The sequence below is a fragment of the Aythya marila genome (assembly GCF_965140915.1).
Source record: "Aythya marila genome assembly, chromosome: 1".
Classification (NCBI taxonomy): Eukaryota; Metazoa; Chordata; class Aves; order Anseriformes; family Anatidae; genus Aythya; species Aythya marila.
In genome coordinates this window covers 31,497,833-31,521,117 of record NC_139042.1, presented here as the reverse complement: position 1 = coordinate 31,521,117, position 23,285 = coordinate 31,497,833, and the positions used below count along the sequence as shown (strand labels likewise).

At 37.2% G+C, this 23,285-nt stretch overlaps 1 protein-coding gene across 4 annotated transcripts in view; it reads left to right on the top strand.

The window, feature by feature from the left end:
- Window positions 1-11,138, top strand: part of DGKH (diacylglycerol kinase eta) — a 173,731-nt gene extending 162,593 nt beyond the window's left edge. For all 4 annotated transcript variants that reach the window (XM_082754715.1, XM_082754714.1, XM_082754717.1 and 1 more), the window contains one exon: window positions 310-11,138. In XM_082754715.1, the coding sequence (XP_082610841.1) occupies window positions 310-362 (53 nt within the window). In that variant the 3' untranslated portion in view covers window positions 363-11,138. The remainder of the gene's footprint in view (window positions 1-309) is intronic.
- Window positions 11,139-23,285: the final 12,147 nt, after the last annotated feature.

Here is a 23,285-nt window from a genome sequence, read left to right as displayed (position 1 = left end):
TTTGAAAGATATTGCAGTGCTTTGGGTTATGATTGTTGCAGGTAAGTATTTTTCCATCTGCCAGACAGAGATTCATTGTATGCTCTAAGCAGTTGTTTTTGTTGGATTGTTTTTGTTAAGCAACACTTGCTAGTGCCATAGAATCTTTTCCAGTTAATGTTGATTGCAGTTAGCACATTTCTAGACATCTGTTGCATGGCTAGATTGTAATTGTTGACTTTTTTTCATTTTTGTAAATAAACTTTCTTCTTTTTCTTTTTTTCTCTCTTTCTCTTTCTTTTTTTTTTTTTTTCTTATTAATTTCTGTAGGACCTGGGGATAACGAAAGTGGGTCATATGAAGCGAATTCTCCAGGGAATTAAAGAGCTCAGCAAGAACACCCCTTTGTCTGACGTGTAATTATGCTGGTACTCTCCTGAGAGAGAGAGGGAAAGTTGCTGGAGAAGCAGAGCTGTTGCAGGCACTTAGCTGTCTTTGTATACTGTATGGAAGAATAAGCACTGGTGTATTTGTACAGGCTAGTGTCTCTGAATGCTTGTATGGTGAAGAGCTTGTTGCAAGAGCATAAAAGGATTTGTGCCAAAAAAAAAAAAAAAAAAAAAAAAAAAAGGAAAAAAAGGAAAAGGTTACACGTTCCATGAAGGCATTTTCTTGGTGTTCAAATTTGGCCAGTTCAGATAAGCACATTTTGGTAAATCAGTTGGTTGACGGTGAACTGCACTGACTGGAAATATAATCGAGAAATGATCGCTTTGCTTACATGCAGCTCAGTATGCCTCTCTTTCCGACGCAGCAAGATGCCACCGGACAGCATGAGGTTGTCTGGTAGTCCTTTCCAGGCATGGCTTCCGTAAAACCTCCCGTGCAGGAGACTGAGAGGTGGCCGCTTTCGAGGTTCAACACGCGAGTCTAGCAGTGCCTCAGGTACCTCACACTCACGGGCCACGCAGGACGGGGAAAGATACCTTGTTATACCATGAATGCAAACTATAATGCATGGTGTGCCTGCCTGAATTGTCTGTCGTTCCGTTGCATGACACTTCTGATACTTTAAACACTTGAACAACTTTTATATCGGTTTGAATGAGATTTAATTTATTACTACTTGAGTGTCCTTTTTTTGGTTTCAGGCACTTTTCTATTCTTCAGTGTTGTGTTATTCCTAAATGTGTTCTATGGCAAAGGATGTGTGGGTGTGGAAACTTAGCATTTGTGCCATATTCAGCAAATTATATGCATTATATATGATTGAAACACTGTACAGTTAGATTTTTAAATATACCATGTACAGAAGGTGTATCAGGTAACTAATTTATGAGTATTTTTGAAAGACCGGTACCTCACAAAAATATCAATTGGCTTCCTGCATGGAAAATTATAAAGAATTTTCTCATGGTGCATTTTAATGTAGTTATTCAGTTATCTTAAACATCTGTAGCTTATTTGAACTTGTAGGAACTAATGGTTTTATTTATTCTATTGTTCTAAAAGCAGGTTGAAAGATTAATGAAAATTTTTATGGGAAAATTTAAAGTATTTATCATAAGTAAGAAAAGTGTTAAAATGTAGCATCTGATTTGATTTTTGTGGGGTAAAAGCTTTTACTCATTACTAATTTACTATTAATTTAAAAATTTCTATGTATGCATTTCTTTACAAAGGCATCAATTTGTTTCTTGTCAGCACTCCTACATCAGTAGATCATAAAAAAAAAATTAAAAAAACTCTGAAGTTTTACACTATGCATGCAAAGATGAATCACATGCAAGCCAATAATCTATGAGTGTAAACAGGTTAAAAAATGAAAACCATCTTTGTTTAGCAATTGCATTAGACTAGAGTTTATAAGGTTATTTACAGTTTACTTAAACAAAACATAGCTTCATAATTGAATTTCCTGGTTAATTTCTCACAAAGTATTAATCCAGTAGAAAAATAATGTGCTTTATATTTTATATAAATATGACATATATCTAGGGGTTAAGACACAAAAAAAACTACTTAAATGTTTGAGAAGAGATGATATTGCATCACATGCCAGAGAACTTGCCCAGAACCTGTGTCCTTGCTGTTCTGATCAACGTGGCATTCCCACCAGAGGAACACTTTGACTTAGGCTTTATCAAGTATCTTTGTCAATTTTTACAGGTTAAGGAGTATGTTAGTATGTATTTCTATTTTCCTAGTAGACAATAGAGTACGGTTTCATTTGTTTGGTCAAAAGCTTTTCCCCATTTAAAGGGGACAACGTCAAGTACCGCATCCTGGTTTTGTCATCCTTTTCTCATGAGGATGGTGGGAATCATCCCTTGGAAAATCAGATGTGTTCCCTTCATTGTTTTATCACAAGAGATGTTAAAAAGTAGTAAAACAGGCTTGTTTATATCAAGTTATAATACTATGTGCTCCTGCTGCTGTAGGTTAAACCAGCACCACGCTGGGAGCTTTGTGGACATAATTGATTGTTCGGGTCAACAAACAAAAGTAAAGGGCTATGTTCCATTAGGTTTTCAGTAAAAAACAACACAAAAGCTGCTTTCCAAATGACATTATTTTCATGGTGTTGTATTAAAAGCATATGTAAACAATGGAAAGTTATGCAAACAATGGAAAGATATATATTTTTAATGTACTTGACGTTGACCCCTTTAATGATGTTCAGATGGCATCTGTCAAGTCTTCACAAGTTGTATTTCTTTTTCTCTCTCTCTTTTTTTTTTTTTTTTTTCCCTATAAGCTGTGCTATATTTTAATGTGCAGCAGCATTCTAATATGTCAATGTTATGGTAGACTATGGAGTTAGTATTCCTGGTGAAGTCAAGGACGTAATTCATGAACGAACTTTCTTTGCTTTCCTGATTGTAGGATTCACTCTCTCTGCAACTTTCAGTCTTGCTATATGCAATGTGGTAAGATGGGCTATAGAGCAGGATATCTTAAGTTAAGACAACATGATGATGGCTATAGAGGCCTAAATGAGTATATTAAAAAAACAGAGGTGCTTTTGGGCAGGGAGAATGACCAAGTGTTGTTTTGTAATGTGATTTTCTTATGATGCTCTTAGATTACCTCAGTATAGGACAACTTGTCTTTACAAAGTTCCATTTTTTTAAGTGACCACCAAAGAATTCAACTTTGATTGTCCTAAAGCAGAGGGTTTTTTTAAAATGTGCAAATAGAAGAAGTATTTTAAGCATCGGTTATGCTATATTTAAAAGCATGATCTGTATGCCCTGGAGAGCACGTTTTATGCAGCTCTATGCCTTAGAATAGCTTTGAATATCAATTCCAAATGCATTTGATAAGGAGGCTCAAAATATTTTATGGGATTTTGCTACCAAGGTCATGGGTTATAACTGTCTTCTCTGACGTGGCTTTTCTAAGGAAAGATTTTTGAAAACAGTGTTAACTATCTCATGATTATTGCAGATTTCCAAGTATTGTTTTTTTCCTTAGTACTGTCAAAATCTCAGCTCCTAGAACTGAGGATATACGTAAGATGTATGTTAGCAAACAGAATTCTTTATAACTTAATCCCGACATTTGAAGTGCTTTAAAGCATACTTCCTAATATTTCAATACAAATAAGATATGCCAATTCCCTAGAAGTAGTTAATTTTCCAGAAAACTAGTTAATCCCAGTAGCTTTTGTGGAGCCTGCTTCAACATGCTAGATTCATGAAGACAAAAAAAAACAACACTGTATAGTGTTTACTGGATTAATTTTTCTTTTCCCAATAGTCTGATATACTTAACTTCTGTGGTCAGTCAGCATACCTTGAAATCTGTGACGGCAAAGCCAAGCAATCAACATTTTTTGAAGTGGATGATATTCATGTAGATTAATGTGCTATGCTTCAGAAAGTGGAAGAGAAGGCTTTTAAATGATAGGAAATTGCTTAGCACGTGTTTATGTTTTGTGATTTTCAAGTAGATTTTTTTCCAGCTTGTGTTCAATTGTTGTAGCAGCCTCTGATTTGGGTGATGCATGTATTGCCTTTGTAATACGTAACGCCTTCTTTTTAGAAACTGAATGAAGCTCATGGTTTTATTTATTTTCTTACAGGACCTTAAAGAAAAAACTTGTTCAAAAATATTTTTTTTTTTACTATGATGGCAACTACAAATTTTCTTTATGATACCTTTTTGTGTATTTCTCCCTAACCATTATTTTTTCTCCTAAATACATCTTTCTTTCAAAGAAAAATATTTTAAACCTCTGGAAGAACAGTAAAAGGTAAAGCATGTGATCAAAAACCTTCCCAGACAATTTTAATCCAGTATTTCTTTCTTTGGGACTGGAGTAAATATCCTTGGTCCTATAAATAACAAATAGAAAACACCTTTCTTTCTCCATCCCCACCCAAAGAAATTCAGACTGTAATGTTTATCATTGTAATTTAAGTAAGAGGAATTGATTTATTTTTTTTATAATGACCCATTTTGTATATTCCCTTTTTTGTTGTTGTTGTTGGTTTTTGTTTGTTTGTTTTTGCAGAGAAATACAAAACCTGACAATTTTTACTTTTTAATTGAACTCAGTGATGTTTGTTCACTTAATGAAAATTCATTATGCCCTGATAATGCACAGATCTTGTTGCAAGGCTAAAATAATTAGTGTTTTTCATTGCATCTAGGCAGGAAACCTTCATATGTAATGGAAAAGTAATATTTAAACCAACTAGGAGAGGAAGTGCAGCAGTGTTACTTTTAAAATAAATTTCAAACTACATGTTATACATAGATAATTTCACAAAGGACATATAAGAACAACAACAACAAAACCCACAATGATTCCGTTTCGCTTGATGCTTGCTATTAATTATTGCATTACTAATATTTGACACTTTTTCTCCATTGCTCTATCTGTGCCCCTGAGTATTAAGTTCTTGAATACAAGTTTGAGAGTTCTGGTAACTAATAATTAGCAGTGTAAAGTGTATTTGTGAAAGTTAAAGTTGCAAGCAATGTATGTTGTTGAGGATAACTGAGCTGGAGCAATATATTTAGTGTACAACCAGGAAATCATCTTGTCACTTATGTCAGTGAGAGCCCCAGAAAATTGTATGAATTTTGCTTTTAGTTTTTCACCCCAACGTACCTCTTCACTGCAATGTCCTGAGTGTTGCATTTATACCGTGGGCTCTCCCATTTTTTGATTGTTTTCATAGATTGTATGTTTTGTGGTATGAACTTCATATCATCAAGGTTTGATGCTGCTTATGCTAACTGCAAAGATTTGATGTTTGCAGGAACTGTACATGACTGTATTGCTGTCTTAGGTAAAAGGAGGAGTTTCTGATGACTCAAGGAAGCTGAAGAGTTTGGACAGGAGTTTAAACCTGTCTCCTGCCTCTTCAGAGCTGAATGATAGTGTCAGTAGGATTGATAAAGCATCATATGGTAATTATCAGTAGATGATCTTTACTGGTTGTATAAATTCGTGTATTTATATATAGAGCATAGTGTGGAACTTGATCTTTTCTATAAAAAGAAAAAAAATTTTCTAGTTCTTTTCTACTACTGTTGCATTAGGTTTAATAGCTCTGTTAATGGTTAGCTTATGTACTTGAAATGCTCATTTCTGCCATACAGAAGCCCAGCCTGTTTCTCAGAAATTGTGCTCCATTTGGAAACCATCTGGATTGTTCCAGGAGTATTCCTGCTGCCAGTTGGAGCTAATACCACCATTCGCAGTAACTTTTGTAGGCTTAAATTGATTGCCCACAATTTTATAACCAAAAAAATGCTTTTGAAAGGTGTTTTTTTATTATTATTATAAATTATGCAGAACTAAACTCAAAACACGATCCTTTCATTATCTGTAAAAGTGCGTGTGTGTGTATATATATATATATATGTAACGTATGTATGTATGTATATATATTAGCACTGTTAACACTTCAGCAAACTAGCAAAATGCTGGCAATTACAGACCTGAAAGTATTTCTGGACAAACTGTAATGAATTTAGCTTCAGTGCTTAAAGAGCTACCACCTTCAGAGCAGCCAAGAGAAAATGCATACATTTACATGGTAGAATGATAAAAATCTCTTTCAAATGGTTGAAGACCTTGTTTCCCAGTTGACACACACTTTTTATGTAAGCATTTGGATGGGATTTTGAGTTCATATTCATGTAACCTTTTGCTTATATTAGCAAGGGCAGAAGAAGCTGGTATGTAATTTGTATTTAACACAGGTCGTGTCTGTACTCATGTTCCCACACTACTTCCCAGCTCCTGTGCCTGGATAACTTCCCAGCTGCTTGGCAAGATGAGACCCACACACGTCTCCCCCAGTTTCCATTCAGAATAGCTGGACAGGCAGGCTAGGAAAGATCTGTAGGATGCTCCAGGAGGTCTCCTAGACTAACCAAGGATTCAGGCCTCTAAGTCTCCTATAGCCATGGTGAGCTAAAATCCTCCAGGTTGTACTCCTGCAATCCCTGCCGAAAGCATGATTTAGTTTGCCATCTCGCTAACAATTAGCATTACCTACTTGAATGCCCTTTGAAAGAGAAGTGCTTGGGTAACTTCATCGACTGTGTCAGGTTTTTGAACCTACTAGAAATTATGATAGCTATTAGTAGGACAGGTATGCAAGTGACTATTCTACAGAACAAATACTTCGGAAAAATATTGTAGTATGATTGAAAGATTAGTGACAGGATTGAAAAGAAACTGAAAGTAAAATATGGTACAAAGCTTAAAGCCATTTTATTTATTTATTTATTAACAAAGACCTACACAGTGCCCCAAATCCCTACTATGAACATCTGAAGGGAATTACCATTTTAAGTCCTACTTTTAATCAACTAGAAAAATAGGATTGGTAACTTTTTAGTTATTAATAACCTGTCAATGACTGTAACAGGGAAAGGGTTATAGATGATACTATATTTTTCTCCTTCCCTGCATTAGTTGCAGTAAGCTTGGCATGGGACTGCTTCTCATTGCAGCTGTGGTCAATTATTATCTGAATATAGAGGTTGAGGAAAACCCTTAGAAGCTGCTTGGTTTTGTTTCTTCTGTGAGGGAGAATACATGTGCTGACAAGATATGACACAGGGGGGTCTTAGTGAGATTTTTAAGGTATCAGAGCTTCTTCTTGGATGATTTGTGAATGTTTATGATGAGTACATAGGTGTGGAGACACTCACCCAGAGGGTTTCCAGTGGCACTGTCCTCTTGAGATGCCATCTCTCTCTATTGAAATAGGTATTTCAATATGCTTTAGGTTGTACCATAACTCACATACATATCAACTATCTTAATAAACAAATAGTGTCTTAAATACCAGTAAGATCCAGAATCTAAGTAAACACTTGCCTTATCTCTCTCCACTGATAGTTATTTTTTTCAGAATACATTCATTGGTGTTCTTTGCTTGGGACGGGTAGAAAGTTTCCATAGGATGTCCAGAGCAGGTTATCTTTAAATCTGAATGCTATGGAATTGCTCTGGATGTTCTGGCATTTTCAAAAAGCTAATTTCTTCTAAGGGTATTTCAGAGGTGCTGAGAGAGGTCCTAGCACAACATGAGTGGTTTCTCTTATTGGCCAAGCTTGTCTCTTAGAGTAGTATTCCAGCCAAGTCCAGCATTTAGTCAGTTCTGCAATAACATCCACTTACTTGCATGAGTAAATGTATAAAGCACACGTGTAAATGTTGCTGGATGCATCTCATTCAGAGATGTGATACTACAGTTTTCTGCACAGCTCATATGTTTGGGTCTGAATGTATTTTGAAGCAAAAAGCTGAAATACAGTTTCTACATTTCCACCTTTTTTTCTGCTTTCTCAATTAGATGAAAATACCTAACATGGTTTGTACTGTTCTAGTAAGGTGGAAAAAAAATAAGAATCTCAGAATCAAAGGATAGTTTAGGTTGTAAAGGACCGGTGGAGATCATCTTGTTCAACCTGCACGCTCAGTAGCTTCTGCTGTTCATTTCCCCTTGGTCCTGCTTACCCCACAGGGAAACTCATTGTCTTTGCAAATATGCAGATTAAGGCCACAGACTGTTGGCACTTACACATGTGCTTGGCTTCAAACAGCACTTTAGTCCCCCCTTGAGATTGCTCTTGTATTTTAGTTTTAGCATTTACGTGTAAGCCTAGAAGAGATTTGGGTAGGTAGAAATTGTTCTTCACATGGAAGTCATCGTCAGACTGATCATTGGTAGACTCTTGAATGCCATACCTATGAATGTTGTTCTCTTGCCAGTATTTGCGTGTGCATGTGTGTATATATGCAGTACCTAGTTAGTAGTGTGTGTGCACACACACTTGTACATATATATGTATATATATGCCCTGGTTTTACCCAATATAATGACGCCAACTTGTGTGTAGAGCCAAAAACTTAAATATATACAATGCTTGAGATGCTGCATTGTTTTTATTATAATATTTTTATATCAGATAAATTGCAGGATGTTTACAGATGCTTATTAATATTTAACTTATACAATGGAGTGGCAGGATGTTTATGATTGTTGTCAGCTAAAGAACTGTACAATATTCTGGGTGAAATTTTGGCTTTGTTGAAATCCTTGGCAAAACTCCTATTGATCTCACTGGGGCCAAGATTAAACCCCTCTGAATCTATTGTTTACTGGCTATTTTCCTACTGTGATTTTATTTTTTTTGAGTGACTGAAATGTATTTATTTATCCCAATGTGAAATCCGCAGTTGCTATTTGGATTTTTCTACAGAACCTGCAAGATACAACACAGGTGGGAATATATGCCTCATTGAATGTACAGACTTTTTTCATTGTTCTGGTCCTTGAATACGTCTAAGAAAATAGCTTCTAAAATAACTTTTGTAAGATTTAATATAGAATCTTCTAAAAATAGATCATTTTTCATATCTTCCTCCACAAAGTTGGCATGCAGTGTAATAAGTAAAGATGAAGAATTATTTATACAGTTCACTTGGCTCTGCTGATCTGGAATGAAACATAAAGAACCTGGTCCAAAAGTACCTTATCTAAACAAACACACAAACAAAAAAAACAACCCAACTTTATATTATATAGTGTTTTAAACTTCTCATCAAGACATGGAGGTATCTTCAGAGCCAGTCTGTAGAATTATTCTTTTAATATTTCATGAGTGAATACAATTATGCAAATATTAAGTGGTAGGGTAAGTCAGACATTGACATTAAAGAAAGCACTTACTAAGAGACAGAAGGATCAGTTCTTCTAGCACCAGGGAGGAAAAATATTGTAATGCAGTGCTTCCTAAATCCCCTTCCAGGGTATCTTTTAATTCTGTATGCTCTGAGTATATTCTTCCTGTAAAGAGACAGAAGGCTGTGTAACAGCCTAATAAATACAAATTATTATTATTATTATTATTTTTCATCTGAGGCTAAAAATTTTGTTTTCAAGCAACAGCTATTGTGCACTTTGAAATATGTGTGTCTGGAAGAGGTAAGTTTGCATTCATTGTAGGTAGCCATCCCGGGGATACAGTAGGACTTGCAAAATGAGATAGTTATCAACAATGTTATCAAATGTTATCAGAAGCTGAAGAAATAGGGAGCCAGCCTTATTCCCCTGTGAGGCTCTTTCTGAAGACATCTGTACACAATGCCCACCACCCCTAAGCTTCTTTTGCTCTAATTTTGTTTAAGAAAGGATAATATTCCGATTCACACTCTTCCCCTTGCTAATAAGGAAGGAAGTATGCACGCTGGTTGAACTTTCCAGGATTTTGTCTCTGTTGGCTATAGAAACCTCAAAAGAATGATCAGCAGTCGCTTACGAAGGATACACAGGGCTCTGCCTGGGCTCGCTGGTCTGCTAATGGGGATCTGATTGCAGATTTGGGATAAAAGCTCCCATTGTGCTCCCTCTGTGGTCAGTCTCCATGGTTATTAGTGGGAGCAGGTGGGTGCCCAAGTGAGCAGACAGCTTTGCTTTTGCATGTGCATTGTCTTTCTGTAATTGTAATCAGGAATGGGGTTCAGGACTCAATGTTATTTGTCTGAAAGGCCATGATGAGTGCAGGATATAGGAGGAAATGAGGAGGCAGGGGCTGGAGGTCTGGGTTCTGCTTTTGGTTTCCTGCTGCTGAGTTGGTAGGACTGGGGGCAAGTCAGTTACCCTTGGTGTGCCTTGCTGCTTCTGCCTGGGGCAGGAAGGATGCTTACCAGCTTGAACAGCCCCTGAGACCTATAGATGAGTGGTGGTCTATGAGTGGCTAAGTTTTACTGACACTGTTGTATGTAGTATAAATAAATTAATTTGTCCGTAACACTGCAAAAAAAAAATAAAAAAAATAAAAAATTGCTTTTTCTGGTTTCAGTTCTGACTATTTAATGACCGACTACATGCTGGGTAGTCAGTTTTGAAGCTTAGCAATTGCTATAGTACTTACAATTACACACATAGTGGGCTCTGTTTGCTGCAGAAAAGAGTAAAACTTTCAACTGCCTGACAAAACTTGCCAATGAAGTATATCTAACAGAGCAGGGGTGTAACTTTTGGCTTTATTTACTTGTAATAATGGTAAGGAACAGTGAATTTTGTTTGTTTACATACTGTTTACAATGGCACAGTTTTATTTTTAATATATTAAAACAATTGAGGTATTTATTGCATATACTATTTTAAAGATGTTTTATGTGTTTTCACCTTTGGAATATATTGTTACATTTCCTTGTACAGATAATTTGGGTGGCTTTGTTAATATAGTTAGTAATTTTTATGACTACTAAGTGACCAGTTTTCCGTGCCTTTTTATTGTTGAATGCATGATTACATATTTATTATTGTATGGAAGTCACTGAGATGTGTATTTTTGTATTCTGCTGGAAGCAATGGTTGATTTTATTGTACATGATAAGAGATGCCTTCTATAATGGGCACTCATATGAGATCTTCCTTCTCAAATAAACAGAATACATTCGATGTATGTAAGTCCTTGAATTCTTTCTGTGTCTGGAAATTGATGGAGATCCTTCAACACCATTACACTGAATTTTAGATGTTATCCACTCAAAATGTGGGCTGGTAGCAATGTCATCAAATCTAAAACAAAATTCCCCACTGAAATCAATACAATATTAAGTTCTTGGCACACTGTAAGCCTTTGTAATTTAAAAGAAAACTCTGTATGCTAAAGCTAAATAAAATTCGGATGAATGACTATCAAGCATCCTTTCTATTCAGTCTGCCACACATTGCACTAAAATTGTTTCAAATTGCAGGCTTTGAATGCAGCTTTTGAAAATCCTTTATATGGCTACGTGCGAGTCCCCATGTAACTAGTAAGTAGGTCACTGTGCATGTAGGTGTTTACATTTGCAGGGATCTTCCGCTAGGTCTTGCCAGCATACAGCGTATTAACTGTAAAAATAGATTTACACTTGCATCCATAGTAACAACAGTCGTTAAAACATAATATACATTTCTCCAAGGTCAGTGGCAGTAAAGCAAACACATTTTTTCCTGGTAGTATATGCTGAACCTCTATAACTCCAACCCAGGTAAACAGTCACTGAGCTGATTCCACGCCAAGAGCTGAAGACAGAGGGCAATTCTGCAGGCAACGATCATCTGCCGTGTTGTGGGTCAGTGAGCTACTAGGCTAGCACTTAACACAAGACGTGATGTGAAAGTAACTGCGATCAATGGCATATGCAGAAGACAATGTACAGTGTACGTGAGCTCCAGCCAGTTGATTAGGGAGCCAGGTTCCTGTTGTCCTGATGTGAACGTATACGTGAGAGGGATTTTTATGGATAACCTGTATTGTTTAAAGGTCAGAGCTGGTGGTTTTAGCAACCAGTGAACTCCAGGTGCTTATAAATCTCGTAGGACCAAAGCTTGTACTTTAATTTTGGGGGTGTTTTCTGTGTATTCCATTTCTTTAATAAATCCTAAATGGTTGGTTGTAATAATCACAGCCATGGAATAGATGAGAGGCTGTATTAAGAAAAATAGCCAATGAGCCAAAGTAGGGGATGCTACTGGGGTGGCTCTGCAGTGCATGAGGAGACTGAACATGATGGTGCATTGACACCATGAATTCTCTAGCTTCTGGCAATAACACGTAACACAAGTAGGTTTCAAGTAGGTTTCGTGTCTGTATGTTAGTTTTATGTGACTAAGAATTCAAAGCGTTGAAAAGGCGGTTTTGCTATATATTTGGCATATGTACTTAAGGAATTTTTTAATTACATTAAAAAGATGAAGGTTAAATGGATGAACTTCCTACCACAATGTATATTTTAGTCCTTGTGTTTAATCAATCTGTTAATGCCAATGACACTGAATACCTGATGATAAATTATTTGAAATTGGGCTTTTAACCCCCATGACAGAGTTTATTATAACCTGAAAACATGAGTTGATAGATGTGTCAGAGTTTAAATCAGAACTCCTGAAGGCATGAAACCCCTAGAAGCAAATCTAATAGAATTCTTGCTTGGAAAATTTATCAAAAAGGGCCATATAGATGTCTAGTCTAGAATGTGAAATCAAATTGAGATTCCCCTGATGCCAGGGAAGATCATGAGGCAGATCGTCTTAATTGCCCGCATACCAGGTGATCAAGCCCAGTCAGTATGGGTTTATCAAAGGCAAGTCCTGCCTGACTAACCTGATCCCCTTCTGTGATAAGATGTCATGCTTAGTAGATGATGGAAAGGCTGTAGGCATTGTTTACTTGGATTTTAGCAAAGGATTTGTTTGCCACAGCATTCACCTGGAGAACTGGCTGAGAATGGCTTGGATGCACTGTTCACTGAGTAAAAACTGGCTGGATGGCTGCGCCCAAAGAGTCGTGGTGAACGGAGTTAAATTCAGTTGGAGGCTGGTCACTAGTGGAGTCCCACCAGGGCTCACTATCTTTATCAATGATCTGGATGAGGGGATCAAGCGCACCCTCAGTAGGTTGGCAGGTGACACCGAGTTAGGTGTGAGTGTTGATCTGCTTGAGGGTAGTAGAGCTCTGCAGAGGGATCTGAATAGGTTAGAGCGATGGGCTGCACCCACTTGCATGGCATTCAGCAAGGCTAAATGTCAGGTGCTACACGTAGGTCATAACTACCCAACGCTGTGGCTTAGGCAAGTGCATCTGGGAAGCTGCTCCACAAGAAAGGACCTGGGACTGCTGGTCAACAACTAGTTTAACATGAGCCCTCAGTGTGCCCAGGTGGCCAAGAAGACCAGCGGTATCCTGGTCTGCATCAGAAATCAACTAGGGAAGTGATTGTCCCTTGGTGCGCAGCACTGATGAGACCGCACCTCAAATACTGTGTTCGTATCTGAGCCCCTCACTACAAGAAGGATATCGAACTGTTCAGGTGTGTGCAGACAAGTGCAACAAAGCTGGTGAAGGGACCAGAAAATGAGACTTAAGAGGAGTGGCTGAGGGAACTGGGATTGTTTAGTCTGGAGGACAGGAGACTGATGGGAGATGTCATCACTCTCTACAACTACCTGAAAGAAGGTTGCAGGGAGGAAGGTGTTGGTCTCTTTTCCCAGGTAACATGTGATAGAACATGAGGAGATGGCCTCAAGTTGTGCCAGGGGAGATTTAGATTGGACATTATGAAATATTTCTCCACAGGAAGGGTGGTTAGGCAGTGGAACAACCAGAGTAGTGGTGTCACCACCCTTTGAGGTATTTAAGGGGCATGTGAACGTGGTGCTTAGGGACATGGTTTAGCAGTGGACTTCATAGTGTTAGGTGATGTTTGGCCTTGATGATCTTAAGGGTCTTTTCCAACCTAAACGATTCTATGATTCTTTTTGAAGAGTTTTAGTGGGCACGGAGTGACAGACTACAGAAGGAAAAGTGAAACTGAGCAGCTATCGTCAACAGCTCCCTCACTTCACGTTAGTCTGTTAGTCATGCACATAGATGCATGTGGTAAAAAGTAGAAAAGAAAGCTATTTTAAGATGATACCATTCAAGCCACTGGTACTCTGTGTTTAGTTTAAAATCTGCCCCTGTCCTGGAAACAGAGGTAGGAGTATGGTGTTAGCCCAAACTGTCTAGTTGAGTCGTACCGTTTCCTTTGGAGTTATACAATTTGGTTTTGAATTACATAATTGCAGTTCAGATCATATTTATAAGCACACATTTGGGAAATAAAATAATCCAGGGCAAGGGAACTCTGGCCATATTCACCCCACAGTCAACTAATGGCAGGAAAACTTCATGGATCAAGCTTGTATGCTAGGCATGAGAACATAAAGGAGACACACTATTTTCTGACCCAGCCAAGTGCACAACATATGAGTGAGAGCAGCAGCTGACCCAGGTCCTCTTCTTTTAGATAAGCACTAAGAGGATCTACACGGAAGTTCATCTGTCTTTTTATAGGGGGAGAGGCTCAGAGATTTCACAGTGATGAAATGGGACATCCTGGAACGCCAGGATTTCTGCTGGGGCTTTACTTTCCATTTCCTTTTTTTCTGGCAGCAGCCCAGAGCTGTGCCTGCAGTTACCCCTCTGAACTCATACCTCCACTCTGACCTTTATCTGCTATTTTCTTCTCACATGTCTCAAAGCTTTCAGTTGTTCTCAGGTGCCTACTGTCATTTCCCAATTTACGTTTGCCAAGTGCAATTTCCTTTCTTCAATTTCATTCCAAAAAAAAATCTTATCTGCTGCCTGTCTACTTCAGAGTGACAGCAGATATACATTCTCCTAGCAATCACGCTATCCTCTGCGTAACTCAGTTCATTAATTAAAAATCAAACATTTAACACCTCTGAATCCCTAACACACTGTCCCTGGTAATAATAACCTGCTAATATCATAACAAACAGCATGTTTTCTCATATGCTGAGAGAACTTTGCTGAGATTTTCTGGGATCGGCTTCTTTGACCCTCTGTGGGAGCATTCATTTCTCTGTAGGTCAGGTCAGCAAGTTTTTGCACAGGAGCCTGCAAACAGCTGGTGAATCTCACACAGTATCAGAGTATGTCCTTCTAATTTATGCTTGATGACTTACTTCCCTGATAACTGTTTGTCTAAAAGCATGTACTCAGTCAATCAATCTGAAACATTAGGTGAATATTTTCAGATGAGTAAGAAGGAAGCAAGTTTGGAAGTGGTTGAAGATGTCACGGAGCTGCTTCCAAAACGCTGTTTGGACTAGGGAAAGCTGCAAATTTAAGCACAGTAGGTTCACAAGTGACTTCAGAATATCTGCAAAAAGAGCTCAGTAGGTAATGCTTTCTAGCCAGTAGTTACCAACTTTTATAATCACTGAGAGGAGCAGGTGGGTTTGGGGGTCAAACCCACATTTGATCCATAGTTCAAGTTTGGAGGATGATGCCATAAACCCAACAAAATATTTGCACATATGGAATACTTGACATAAGAGACAGAAGAGCACCAGACAGCACCGACTGCCTCATAAAATCCAGTTGAAATCTGAAATTATTTTTCCAGATGGCAGTTAGTCACATCTGTCGCTTGTTTTCTTACTTACAAGAAGAAAATATTCAAAGTTTACATATGAATAAAAATCAAATATGTTCCTTAAAGAATTTATAAGTGAATTAGCTAAACAAGGGGAGATAGAGTAGACAACACTTGTGCCAGCCCTGATCCACCACAGCACCTAGAAATGAACAGTGTAAGTTTTACAGCTTTAGTATAAAACCTTCCCTAAATTGCATTGGGAAGGTAAATAGTGCTTTACAAATCAAACATCTTCAGTATTACATTTTCAATATAATTGCATCTCCCTGTGGCCACTCAGCCATGAAAATGATTACTGTGTAATTCCCAGAATCTTAAGCCTATTTAAAATATCGATAGGAATATTAATTAAATCTTCCAAACACTATAGAAAGAGTAGCCTGGGCAAATGAACCTAAATTCCTGAAAAATACAATAATCATTAATTATGTCAGGACAATCAATCACCGTTTATTTCTCAGTCAATAAGAACCATAGCTAATGGCTGACTAAGCTCAGTTAAGGTTTGATGAAGTACATTCTTTTAAATAGAAGTTAAATTAACCCGTATTATTTGCCAGCAGGATAAACAATAGGTTGTCTTATTTACTCAACATAAATTCTGTCTCGAAATGTATATATTTTGAAACAAGATTCATTGTCCTGTGTTTTCTTAGATGGCCAGTCAATCTAGAATATTATTAAAGATTTTTTCCCTTGATGCATTAAATGGAAAAAAATCTGTAACATCAACCTTTATGATTCTTTTATATCTGTTAATCTAGTACCTAGTTTTTGGTATCCAGAGTAATCCCTGGGGAAGTGGAAAGAGAAAATATTTCTCATTAATTTAAGGAGCTCTCCTAGCCTCAGCAGACCTATTTGCTTCGTGACTTGTAGGAACTTGGCCCTTAAGCTATCTCTGGGTTGGTGGAAGAGGTCTCCCTAGGAGAAACCCCGGGAAGCACCCCTGGAAAGCTGTTACATGACATATCACCAACTTGTTAATGTTCCTACTGCAGCTGCCAGACTCACTTGTTGCTGCTGTCAGGTTCCCACCTCCTATATTAAATAGCTAAAGATGAGAATGTTAAGGTCCATGACATGCTAGAACCTGCTGCAGCCTTGCCTGGAGTATGAGGTGATTCTGGTACCTACAATGTCCTTGATAGAGTCCCTTACTATTTTATCAGAGCTTGGTCTGCTTTTGATATTCACTGAAATATATATATGTATATTTAGTGGTTCAAGATATTTACAAAAAAAAGTTGAATTGTTTCTTTGCAATTATTATTATTTTTTTTTAAACTGCCCTAGAGTAGAAGACACTCTCTTCTAGAGGTACACAAGTTACAGCTCCTAGCAGGACCCATTCTGTGGGCTTTCCCAGAAGACATTCATGTACCTCAGCCAAAATGCAGTGTCTGTTTTTGAATCTTTTCTTTTTCTCTCATCCTTCCTTTCTGACAGTCAAAAATAAAACTGGAGCAAAAAGACAGTTGGCAACACCACACTATGCAGGGTAACTGCATCTCCTACCTTTCTTTCTCCTTTGCCTGTCGGTAGCTTTGAAGGTGTCTAACACCAACATTGGTGATGACTCTTCCTTCAAGCTATATGAGTATCCTTCCACAGGGGAGTTGAAGACTTTTTACTGGATGGAGTCCGGGAATGGGGAAATACACTGCTGAAAATACAAATGATGTTGTTTTAGTGTACGGAATTCTTCCTTAATTGCTGTCATTGCTGTTTGTTGAGTTGTAATGGCTCATGCTTATGATTATGTCACAGGAAACCACCTCAGCTGAGCTGTAGTAACTCTGCATCTGTCACAGCAAGTTAGAAGCAATTCAACTTCATCCTCTATGAAATAAATTTAAACTATGGTACAGCAAAAGCCTGCATACAGATATTTTAATTTATTAACTTGATCCAGTGTCTAAACAATCTGATAAATCACCTCTAATATTTATGAAGTGAGTACAATATGCTGTGATTCCACTGTACTGCAATAAACAGCAACTAATATTCTCTGAATTATTCACAGAATAACATGATTTATAAAATACTTACATAACTTGAGCAAATTGCACATTTTAATCCTGTCTTGCCTACTAAACTAGATGTGATTTGCAATTTCCTTTAAAAGTAGGCCACCTAGTGCCTACGGGGCCACATCACAGTGAAAAACCCACTGCAAACAGCTTGTTTTACTCCCTGTTTATAATCCCTTTAAACCACGAAGCTGCTCGCTCCTTTTCAACACATACTATGAGTTATGTTATAACAAAATTTAAAGAGCGGAAATTTTGGGTTGTGATTTCACATCAACGGATCTTGCCCATTCCCTGCCTTGCTCTCTGCTATTTTCTGAGCCCCAGCACTGTTTTCTGTCAGGCCTCTTTGCCAACTAGTGTAACTCCCTAACATGGTCAAGAACAGGCAACGACCACAACAACACGGTGGGGATCTGCTGGGTTAATGAGCTAAATCAAATTACAGCAGAAACACTGACAACTCCTTCTTCTCCAGAATGTCACCGAGCTGCTTTTAGAGGCGAGGAAGAAGGCCCCAGTCCTTTACAAGTGCTATTAAAAAATCATGAGCTAAGCAGTTTCCATACGGGAATGTGACATCTCCAAAGAAAGGTGAAAAGCATAGCCTGAAATGATGTTGCTAATTCTGTAGCTGCCTGATTAGTTACTGATGATAGTTGCTGTTGTAACCAGCACCCAGGGAAGAGACTTCAAGCCAGCATTTTGCTGGACCTTTCCATCCTCCTCCCAGTGAGACAGAAGCAGAAAAAAATAACCATTTGTGGTCATTAAAGATCCCATGGTCCTTTCCATTGTGTGTTCAAATTCTGGTAATGGTCAATCCGATTTTCGCATTGGATAAATCTTCTCCACCTTAGCAAAATTATCTCAGTGATCTCAAGTGAGAGGTGAGTTGTTATTATTATTATTTTTTAATGCATGTGTAAGAACTGTAAATATTGAACTATTCAGCCTTGCACATGGTATAGCATAGCTAAAGTCAGCCCTATGTGGCTGCTAATGCATTTGGCAACATTCTCCTTTTTTCATAAGTTCAGTCTTTCAGGTACAATTCTGTTTCCATTTTGTGAAAGATGAGAAATTCATCATTCTGTTTGGCTTTTGAAGAAGTGCAAAGCTTTTACTTAAACAAACAAACAGCAACAACAAAACAAACAAACAAAAAACCAACACAACCACTAGTTAGGGGATCAGATCCATGTTACTAACATTTGTAGAAATACATTTGTAGAATACATTTGTAGAAATCCCATGTCTCAGAGTGAAATGCTTAAAAAACAAACAAACAAACAAAAAAGATTAAATGTCAGAAGTTATAAACAAATGCTTTGTATATTTGACCTAAATCAGGTAATGGACTTACTGCCCCTTCATTTAACACATCTTTTGTTAATTACTGCCAGAGATGGTGCATAGGCTGTTGGATCTGACATGGACATGATGCCATTTCTGCTGTGATAGGAAATTTAATAGGAAACCAAGTCTAAATGAGCTTCTTTTGGTCATAAATCTCAGAAAATTACAGAAACATTCTGAATTTTAAAGAAACCTGCGTTCTTCAAGAGAGATGTAGCAAGCTGATCTGTACAATATACTACTGCATGCATACTTTGTGCAGCTGTTTGTCAGCTATGTCAAAGGAAATCTGTTATATCAAATTGACTGAATATTTTGTCCTTGGTAAAATAGTATGTGCATAGATGGACATCAGTTCTGTAACACTGCTCCTCATTTTTTTCCCTTTTGCAGAATTGTACTTTTGACTTGGGTTCATTGCTCATTAATTTTGAATGGTGAAAGACTGTTGAATGAAAAAAGAGGTGTGCACGATCACACTTCAGCTGAATGTCAGAGAGATTTTTATATAATTAATGTAGTCCAAAAAACGTTAGTCTTTATGTACACACGGCACATTAATATTTTAAATTAGGTTTTTCTTTCTAATTTTAGAATCATAGAATCATGAATCAAGACATAGTTTACAAAGAGCCATACAGCACCACTTTGGGATTGCTACAGAGAACACTGTTACAGAAATAACTGTAATTCAAATTTTTAATGATATCTTAAAACTTGTCAGCTAGAAAACTGACATTCATTTTGCCTAGAAACTCAGCATTAACACAATCAATACAGATCAGCAGTACTGCTCTCTTTTCAAGTGCAGCTAAGTAGAAAATCATCCTTTCCTTGGACATGTTAGGTACAAGGGGACAAAATAAATGCCCTGAATTAAAAACAAATAAACAAGCAAAAAAGGCTATAATCTCTACAATGGATCCTGGCACATTTTCCGTTTCTTAGCTTTGGCTCTTCCTGCACCACATACCATCTACGAGGACTGGACTTGTGTGTTCTAATGCTGTGCCTCATTAAATATCCTCCTTTTTTTCTGTGATAAGGAAAATCAGCCAGTCAGAATAGCAGGAACTGCAGTGCTGCGAAGGGTTTCCTTTACGTGAATGTCGAAGGAGGCAGGATGAGAAAGTATATCTTCAGGCAAACCTGCCTTGCCAGAGCCTGAGAGAATTAGGATCCGAAGACAAAACATTAGTCTATTTCCTGACATAGGATGTGTGCAAACTCTGCAGTGATTCTTCCCAAACCTTGATGTTCTCAGCATTCTTCACACAAGCTATTATTATCAATTTTCAGAAACAAAAAATGCTTTCAAAGCCCCGGAAAATCAACATAATTTTGCCAATGAATTTTGCCAACTGAATTAGATCAATGTAACTTTGTTTTCAGATATAAAAATGGTAAAGTTAGGCCTGTAGGAGAAATGAAATCCATTTCATTTTTTTTTTCTCCTTTAGTATGATGCATTTAAATGTTATATTACTACAGAATCCATCATCTGTACATTATAATAACTTCATTTTCTGTGATTTTATTATACAAATATACAATCCTCATGAAGGATCACATAATTCTATTTATGACTACTGTATACTTTTTAGCATAAAGGCGAATAAACATGAGTAGTATAGAGGCTTCAGCCACTAGTTTATTTCCTGTACCCCAACTTTATTGTCCCTAAAACCCCCAAAATTGCAATTTGTCAATCCTTACTTCACTAGCAGGAAAATTATAAGGAAACCTTCTGACTGCAGTCTTTCCTGATAACCATCTTGCAGGGACAAGCCTCAATATTTCCACATCTTCAAAGCTAATGAAAGGAAAAGCTGCTGGTAATTCTGGAAACTTTTCTGCAAATAGATAAGGAAAAAAATGATGCAATACTTTTTACAACACAGCTTTCAGGATCAAAGTATAACTTATCTATAGCACATCTGTTTTATTATGCAGCATGTGGCCAGGGCAATCATTTGAAAGCAAATACCATTTCTCATTTTCTATTCACTTATAGATAGAACAGTGTCTTATCAGATGAAAATGATGATACACTGTTAAATTTCAAACAATTTTATTTTAATATAATTTTATTATTTATTATATATACTTTTATGATTTACATTTCCAAATATTCCTAACACAGTTTCTTGCAAATGACCAAAGAGATAATTGCTTATTCCCCTTTCAACCAATGAAAAACATTTTTTTTAGAAAATATTTTTTAAAGAAATGACTAATACATCATTGCTACACTGTCCAATATAACAACAAATGGCCTTACCAGGATGTATAATTTTACACTGTTTCTGAATCTCAGAAAACTCAATTTACTGCCACAGTCAACTAAGCCATAAGAGAAACTATTGAAAATGCTTCTGAATATTTTTGCTGCTCTGCAGCTGATACTCTATTTTCTGCATATCACATTTTAGCAACAAAGAAATGCAGAGACTTGTTCTTAGATTCTAGCTTGTTCCATTCACCTGCAGTCTTCTGGGCCAAACTGAAGTCATGCAGCTGCTTCTTTTCTCTTTTTGAAGCCACACCTTGACTCAGTGACAGAACATTATAGACATTACTGTGGTCATTATCCTTATGTCTCTAGATGCAGAAAATTTACCCAGGCATAGTTCAGCACTACCCTGTCCACTGCATCACTTGCACAATAGAATTCAGCTCCTGTCTTCCATATAGTTTTTAGCCCACGGTTAATGTGTACGATAAAGCTATATTTAGATATCAGGAGTATATGCGGCAACCATCACTCCAGTTCTGTAGGTAAATTAGATTTATTCTGGAAATACATTTCAGCTTTACTTGTTTACATTCCACATTTCTGCTCTGATCTGCTCCTGTGACAGTTGAAAAATTAAATGTATTTGGCTCTAAATAGGCTGTGTAAATGTAGCATTTCTGAGCTCAGAAATTTTCCTGGGAAATCTTAATTGGGAAAATGACATAGCACTCAGTAAATGTAGCTCAAAAAGAGTCAGTCAGGAATCTTACTGCAGTGGGGAACAACTAACAGTATTTCTTTCAAACTTTTCTATTCTTTGTCTCATTCTGGCCAAGATTTTCGGTCTCCAAACCGTGATTTGCAAAGAGGTCCTTGGAGCAGAGCTTTCAGTGGCCATTTTTCACAGTAGCAGGCATTGGGATAATAATTGCCTTTCTGTGGCATAAAGCGTGAGGGATTCTTTGCATCATGATGAGCTTTTATACAGCCACATACATGCAGGAGCATGACACTGCTAGTCTGTCTTAGTCATGACACTCCTAGTCATGACACTCCTAGTCTGTCTGATTTCTTCCTTGTCACTGCTAGTTTCTTTTTTTTTTTTAAGAGAAGTGAAAATGATTTTTTTTTAGAAGCTACTGATACTCCTATTATTGCTGATAAGGTGTCACCAAGCAGTGTAAGAACTTGTCAGTTTCCCTTCAATATTTTGACAGAGAAGACAGTGAAATGCATTAAAATGCACTGATGTTTAAAAGAGCATTTCTTCCTTTATGTATCGAATCAGGGAGGAAATGAAATAATTTCTTAGGATGTGGTACAATTGAGGAAATTAAGAATTAGAGAGACTTAAATGATTCACAGCAGCAGTTATTTGTGCGTGGAATATAAAATTGGGCAATCCAAATGGACATATTGACTGAGACTGACTTGAACCTTAAACTTATACTGAAGTTATTGTACCATCTGAGAGAAAGACCACATTTTAACATATAATCCACCAGGAATGAAGAATAAAATACACCATGAACTGCACATTAGACTATCTTCAGTGTGGGACAGGCTCACAATGCACATTATTTCCAGTTTGAACATATACTCTGTAAAAACAGCAATAATGTGGGACATGCATAGGAAAGGCAAAGGACAAAGGTCAATGAAAAGCAAAGCAACCACCATAAAAATAAGTTGGAAACCAGATGGTAACAGGATGGGATTCACCAAGAATGCTGTAGCACCTCCACTGTAGTTGAATGAGAGGACACAAAAATAAGATTCAGGTTTATTTACAAGTAGAAGGAACAAGATTTGAAATGTAGCTCAGCAAAGCATCTGTTGTTCCTCTTATTTCACAGCAGGAGTGTGAGAGACTACTTAAATAGATGAAGTTGCAGAAAATTTAATTATCCCTAAACTTTTACGAGGCAGTTCATTATCTCCTGGAGTTACCACTGCTGAAGTAACGATGTATATGACATCTCTTGGCTTTAAAGAGCAAATATATGCAGCAAGTGGTTGGCAATAACTGAGAGATTTCTTGTAGAAACCTTCTTGCAGAGTATACAGTATCTGCAGATTTTAAAAATGATGACATTTATTCTAAAACAGAGATGATCTAAACATTTTAAAAAGCAGCTGATGACTTCTATGATGATACTATAATCTTAAACTGCAGGAAGGCAAAGATGTCCTTTTT